General features: G+C 51.3%; 1 protein-coding gene across 2 annotated transcripts in view; it reads right to left on the reverse strand.

Annotated features, from left to right (window-relative positions):
• Positions 1-7263, reverse strand: part of LOC139240162 (pyruvate kinase PKM-like) — a 17670-nt gene extending 10407 nt beyond the window's left edge. The window contains exons 1-4 of one of the 2 annotated variants that reach the window (XM_070868562.1): positions 7100-7263; positions 6469-6560; positions 5556-5687; positions 1738-1924 (exon numbers count right to left, since the gene is read on the reverse strand). In XM_070868562.1, the coding sequence (XP_070724663.1) occupies positions 1738-1924; positions 5556-5687; positions 6469-6560; positions 7100-7262 (574 nt within the window). In that variant the 5' untranslated portion in view covers position 7263. The remainder of the gene's footprint in view (positions 1-1737; positions 1925-5555; positions 5688-6468; positions 6561-7099) is intronic. The other variant, XM_070868564.1, reaches the window with a different exon arrangement.
• Between the last annotated feature and the right edge of the window lie 197 nt (positions 7264-7460).

Below are 7460 nucleotides of genomic sequence, written 5' to 3' on the forward strand. Positions count from 1 at the left end.
CTCTAAGGCCTTCACATCCTTCCTAAAGTGCGGTGCCCAGAATTAGACACAATGCTCCAGTTGGGGCTGAACCAGTGTTTTATACAGGTTCATCAGAACTTCCTTGCTTTTGTACTCTATGCCTCTGTTTCTGAAGCCCAGGATCCCGTAAGCGTTTTAAACCGCTTTCTCAGCCTGCCCTGCCACCTTCAACGATTTGTGTACATATACCACCGGGGGTCTCTCTGTTCATGCACCCCCTTTAGAATTGTACCCGTCAGCTTATATCGCCTCTCCTTGTTCTTCCGGCCAAAATGTATCACTTCACACTTTTTTGCGTTAAATTTCATCTGCCACGTGTCTGCCCATTCCACCAGCCTGTCTATGTCTTCTTGAACATAAGAAATAGGAGCAGGAGTTGGCCATACGGCCCCTCGAGCCTCCACCATTCAATAAGATCATGGCTGATCCGATCATGGACTCAGCTCCACTTCCCCGCCCGCTCCCCATAACCTTTCACTCCCTTATCGCTCAAAAATCTGTCTATCTCCACTTTAAATTTATTCAATGTCCCGGCTTCCACAGCTCTCTGAGGCAGCGAATTCCACAGATTCACAACCCTCTGAGAGAAGAAATTCCTCCTCATCTCAGTTTTAAATGGGCGGCCTCTTAGTCTAAGATTAGTTCTAGTCTCCCCCATCAGTGGAAACATCCTCTCTGCATCCACCCTGTCCAGCCCCCTCAGAATTTTATACATTTCGATAAGATCACCTCTCATTCTTCTGAATTCCAATGAGTAGAGGCCCAACCTCCTCAACCTTTCCTCATTAGTCAACCCCCTCATCCCCGGAATCAACCGAGTGAACCTTCTCTGAATTGCCTCCAAAGCAAGTATATCCTTTCGTAAATATGGAAACCAAAACTGCACGCAGTACTCCAGGTGTGGCCTCACCAATACCCTGTATAACTGTAGCAAGACTTCCCTGCTTTTATACTCCATCCCCTTTGCAATAAAGGCCAAGATTCCATTGGCCTTCCTGATCACTTGCTGTACCTGCATACTAACCTTTTGTGTTTCATGCACAAGGAACCTCCAGGTCCCGCTGTACTGCAGCACTTTGCAATCTTTCTCCATTTAAATAATAACTTGCTTTTTTATTTTTCCGACCAAAGTGGATAACCTCACACTTTCCCACATTATACTCCATCTGACAAATGTTTACCCACTCACTTAGCCTGTCTGTGTCCCTTTGCAGACTTTTTGTGTCCTCCTCACACATTGCTCTCCCACCCATCGTCGTATCATCAGCAAAGCTGGCTACGTTACACTCAGTCCCTTCACCCAAATCATTAATATAGATTGTAAATAGTTGGGGCCCCAGCACCGATCCCTGCGGCACCCCACTGGTTACTGTTTGCCAACCGGAAAATGACCCATTTATCCCAACTCTCTGTTTTCTGTTAGTTAGCCAATCCTCTATCCATGCTAATATATTACCCCCAACCCCGTGATCTTTTATCTTGTGCAGCAACCTTTTACCGAATGCCTTCTGGAAATCCAAATACATGACATCTACTGGTTCCCCCTTTATCCACCCTGCTCATTCCATCCTCAATGGATACTCTAGCGCCCTTGCAATAAAGGACAGTAATTGAAGTCGATCCCTGCTGTTCTCGTTGCTCACTATACTTCCGAGTTTCGTGTCGTCCGCACGCTTGGAAACACGGACACACCTCGGGGTCCGAGGTGGGACCTACCGATTTCCTTGATGAGCAGCGAGACCAGCCCATCGTCGATGAATATCTTGCCGCCTGCGCGGACCACTCGCGGGAGGCTTTTGTAGTCCACCCAGATCAGGCCTTCGCCGCACAGTTCCCTGAAGCTCTCGTCGGTCGTCACTTTCACCTCCGACCCCTTCAGCAGCTCCACCTCCCCAGACGCGCTCTGCAGTGAAAGGTTAAAGGGTCATGGGTCTGTCGCACCGGCCCGCCCCCGCTCCCCAAATCCCAGCCTGTAACTTTCCCCCGGGGTATCCGTTATTCTATATATAAACCCCCCGAACCCCTCGATTAGATCCCAGCCTGTAACTCACTCCCGGGGTATCCGTTATTCTATATATAACCCCCCCCGAACCCCTCGATTATACCCCAGCCTGTAACTCACTCCCAGGTATCTGTTATTCTATATATAAACCCCCCCGAACCCCTCGATTAGATTCCAGCCTGTAACTCACTCCCGGGTATCTGTTATTCTATATATAAACCCCCGAACCCCTCGATTAGATCCCAGCCTGTAACTCACTCCGGGGTATCCGTTATTCTATATATAAACCCCCCCCGAACCCCTCGATTAGATTCCAGCCTGTAACTCACTCCGGGGTATCCGTTATTCTATATATAAACCCCCCCCCCGAACCCCTCGATTAGACTCCAGCCTGTAACTTTCCCCCGGGGTATCCGTTATTCTATATATAAACCCCCCGAACCCCTCGATTAGATCCCAGCCTGTAACTCACTCCCTGGTATCCGTTATTCTATATATAAAGCCCCCGAACCCCTCGATTAGATTCCAGCCTGTAACTCACTCCCGGATATCTGTTATTCTATATATAAACCCCCCCCCGAACCCCTCGATTAGACTCCAGCCTGTAACTCACTCCCGGGTATCTGTTATTCTATATATAAACCCCCCCCGAACCCCTCAATTAGATTCCAGCCTGTGACTCACTCCCGGGTATACGTTATTCTATATATAAACCCCCCGAACACCTCGATTAGATTCCAGTCTGTAACTCACTCCCGGGTATCTGTTATTCTATATATAAACCCCCCGAACCCCTCGATTAGATTCCAGTCTGTAACTCACTCCCGGGTATCTGTTATTCTGTATATAAACCCCCGAACCCCTCGATTAGATTCCAGCCTGTAACTCACTCCCGGGTATCTGTTATTCTATATATAAACCCCCTGAACCCCTCGATTAGATTCCAGCCTGTAACTCACTCCTGGGTATCCGTTATTCTATATATAAACCCCCCGAACACCTCGATTAGATTCCAGCCTGTAACTCACTCCCGGGTATCCGTTATTCTATATATAAACCCCCCCGAACCCCTCAATTAGATTCCAGCCTGTGACTCACTCCCGGGTATACGTTATTCTATATATAAACCCCCCGAACACCTCGATTAGATTCCAGTCTGTAACTCACTCCCGGGTATCTGTTATTCTATATATAAACCCCCCGAACCCCTCGATTAGATTCCAGCCTGTATCTCACTCCCGGGTATCTGTTATTCTATATATAAACCCTCCGAACCCCTCGATTAGATTCCAGCCTGTGACTCACTCCCGGGTATCTGTTATTCTATATATAAACCCCCGAACCCCTCGATTGGATTCCAGCCTGTAACTCACTCCCGGGTATCTGTTATTCTATATATTAACCCCCCGAAACCCTCGATTAGATTCCAGCCTGTAACTCACTCCCGGGTATCTGTTATTCTATATATAAACCCCCCGAACCCCTCGATTAGATCCCAGCCTGTAACTCACTCCCGGCTATTGTTATTCAGGATATAAACCACCCCGAACCCCTCGATTAGATCCCAGCCTGTAATTCACTCCCAGGTATCCGTTATTCTATATATAAACCCCCCGAACACCCCGATTAGATTCCAGCCTGTAACTCACTCCCGGGTATCTGTTATTCTGTATATAAACCCCCGAACCCCTCGATTAGATTCCAGCCTGTAACTCACTCCCGGGTATCTGTTATTCTATATATAAACCCCCTGAACCCCTCGATTAGATTCCAGCCTGTAACTCACTCCTGGGTATCCGTTATTCTATATATAAACCCCCCGAACACCTCGATTAGATTCCAGCCTGTAACTCACTCCTAGGTATCCGTTATTCTATATATAAACCCCCCGATCCCCTCGATATGATTCCAGCCTGTAACTCACTCCCGGGGTATCTGTTATTCCAGATATAAACCACCCCGAACCCCTCGATTAGATTCCAGCCTGTAACTTTCCCCCGGGGTATCCGCTATTCTATATATAAAACCCCCGAACCCCTCGATTAGATTCCAGCCTGTAACTTTCCCCTGGGGTATCTGTTATTCTATATATAAACCCCCCGAACCGCTCGATTAGATTCCAGCCTGTAACTCACTCCCGGGTATCTGTTATTCTATATATAAACCCCCGAACCCCTCGATTAGATTCCAGCCTGTAACTCACTCCCGGGTATCTGTTATTCTATATATAAAACTCCCGAACCCCTCGATTAGATTCCAGCCTGTAACTCACTCCCAGGTATCTGTTATTTTATATATAAACCACCCCGAACCCCTCGATTAGATTCCAGCCTGTAACTCACTCCCGGGTATCTGTTATTCTATATATAAACCCCCCGAACCACTCGATTAGATTCCAGCCTGTAACTCACTCCCGGGGTATCTGTTATTCTATATATAAACCCCCCGAACCCCTCGATTAGATTCCAGCCTGTAACTCACTCCCGGGTATCTGTTATTCTACATATAAACCCCCCGAACCCCTCGATTAGATCCCAGCCTGTAACTCACTCCCGGGTATCCGTTATTCTATATATAAACCCCCCGAACCACCTGATTAGATTCCAGCCTGTAACTCACTCCCGGGTATGCGTTATTCTATATATAAACCCCCCGAACCCCTCGATTAGATCCCAGCCTGTAACTCACTCCCGGGTATCTGTTATTCTATATATAAACCCCCGAACCCCTCGATTAGATTCCAGCCTGTAACTCACTCCCGGGTATCTGTTATTCTATATATAAACCCCCCGGACCCCTCGATTAGATCCCAGCCTGTAACTCACTCCCGGGTATCGGTTATTCTATATATAAACCCCCCGAACCCCTCGATTAGATTCCAGCCTGTAACTCACTCCCGGGGTATCTGATTTCCAGATATAAACCACCCCGAACCCCTCGATTAGATTCCAGCCTGTAACTTTCCCCCGGGGTATCTGTTATTCTATATATAAAACCCCCGAACCCCTCGATTAGATCCCAGCCTGTAACTCCCTCCGGGTATCCGTTATTCTATATATAAACCCCCCGAACCCCTCGATTAGATTCCAGCCTGTAACTCACTCCCGGGTATCTGTTATTCTATATATAAACCCCCCGAACCCCTCGATTAGATCCCAGCCTGTAACTCACTCCCGGGTATCCGTTATTCTATATATAAACCCCCCGAACCACCTGATTAGATTCCAGCCTGTAACTCACTCCCGGGTATCCGTTATTCTATATATAAACCACCCGAACCCCTCGATTAGATTCCAGCCTGTAACTCACTCCCGGGGTATCTGTTATTCTATATATAAACCCCCCGAACCCCTCGATTAGATTCCAGCCTGTAACTCACTCCCGGGGTATCTGTTATTCTATATATAAACCCCCCGAACCCCTCGATTAGATTCCAGCCTGTAACTCACTCCCGGGTATCTGTTATTCTATATATAAACCCCCCGAACCCCTCGATTGGGTGACCTTTAACCCCCCCCCCGAGGTCACTCACCCCGTTGACGAGTCCGGTGCGGATTTCCGGCCCCTTGGTGTCGAGGGCTATGGCCACGGTTCTCTGGTACAGGGGGTTCGAGGAGAAGCTGTTGACCGCTTGCCGAATGTTCTTGACGGAGCCGGCATGGTACTGGTGCAGAGGGAGGGCAGAGAGAGTCAAACCCCGGTGGAGGAGGTAGGTGGTGGGACAGACACGGATATCAGCCCATCCACCGCCCCCACCTCACAGATCAGGGCCTTGGCCCAGGGGGCAGTGGGATACAACAACAACTTGTATTTATATAGCACCTTTAACGTGGGGAAACTAGGATATCGAAACAATTAAATGGGTAGGTGGTGTCCGTGAGAGGGGGAAGAGTGTACATGGGCTAAGCGAGGAGATTAACAGCAACAACGTGTATTTATATAGCGCCCTTAACCCAGTGAAACGTCCCAAGGTGCCCCACAGGATTATTTAGAGACAAAAAATTTGACACATAAGGAGAAATTAGGGACGGGTGACCAAAAGCTGGGTCAAAGGGGTAGGTTTTAAGGAGCGTCTTGAAGGGGGAGAGAGAGGCGGAGAGGTTTAGGGAAGGAGTTCCGGAGCTTGGGGCCCAGGCAACAGAATTGACCTGCTGGTCGGGGGAGAGGAGGGTTGCCTTCAGTTGTGATGCCCTCCCTAGTCAGATAGCCGGTACTTACTAACGTGGGCTCTCACATCGCATGAGGGCGACTGGTGTCCCAACAAGTGAGGGTCGATGACTGCGAGGAAGGTGGGGTGTGAGGGGGGGGAGGGGGTTGACGGGACCCCCAGGTGTCTAGGGAGGGCGAGGCTGGGGGGGTTTTGGGGGAAGGGAGGGGCAGAAGACACCGGTTATGGAAACTCGCGCCCTAGTCTCCGGGGCGGGGCACTGGCCCTATGATCTCACCTCGTGCGTTCCGTGGGAGAAGTTCAGACGAGCGATGTTCATTCCAGCTTTGATCATCTCCTTCAGGGTTTCCACCGAGCGGGAGGCCGGGCCTGTAATCGGGGAGAGGGGAGGCTTGTTACAGTCCCGGGGAGGCTCATTACACGCCCCGTGACCCTGTTACATGCCCCGTGATCCTGTTACATGCCCCGTGATCTTGTTACACTCCCCGTGACCCCATCACACGCCCTGTGACCCCGTTACACTCCCCGTGGCCCCGTTACATGCCCCGTGACCCCGTTACCCTCCCCGTGACCCCGTTACCCTCCCCGATACACTCCCCGTGACCCCGTTACACTCCCCGCGACCCCGTTACACTCCCTGTTCCCGGTTCCCCTGTTCCCCGTTCCCCTCTCCCATCTCCCCGTTCCCCCCTCCCCCCCATCCCCCTCACCCCATTCCCCATGTTCCCCTTTCCCCTCACCACTCTCCCCCCCTCTCCCCGTTCCCCCCTCCCTGTTCCCCCCTCCCCCCCGTTCCCCCCTCTCCCCGCTCCCCCCTCTCGCCGTTTCCCCCTCCCCTCCCCTCTCCCCCCCTCACCCCTCTCCCCCCTCCTCCCCTCTTCCCTCTCCCCCCTCTCCCCGGTGCCCACCGATGGTGCAGATGATGCTGGTGTTCCGGGCGCTGGGGGGCTGGGAGTCGATGTCCAGCAGACACAGGTGCTCCAGGAAGCTGTCGGCCAGCGCGGCGTTGAGCTGTTGCCGCTGGATGAAGGCGCTGCCCATCTCGTGGAACAGCTGCTCCCGGGTGCTCATCGCCTCCTCGCTGAAACGCCGGCAGACTTCTGCAACGGGGACTGAGACAAGACACCCAGTCAGTGAGCCCGCTGTGGGCGAACCGCGGGGAAAGGGCGAATCCAGAGAACGTGAAGGAGTCATGGGGGGGGGGGGGCGAGAGAGGCCACGGATCGGGGAGCAGGGCAGTTCTTGTCTGTGGGGAGGGGTGTAGGGGAG

The sequence above is a fragment of the Pristiophorus japonicus genome, chromosome 30 (assembly GCF_044704955.1).
Source record: "Pristiophorus japonicus isolate sPriJap1 chromosome 30, sPriJap1.hap1, whole genome shotgun sequence".
In the NCBI taxonomy this organism is placed as follows: Eukaryota; Metazoa; Chordata; class Chondrichthyes; family Pristiophoridae; genus Pristiophorus; species Pristiophorus japonicus.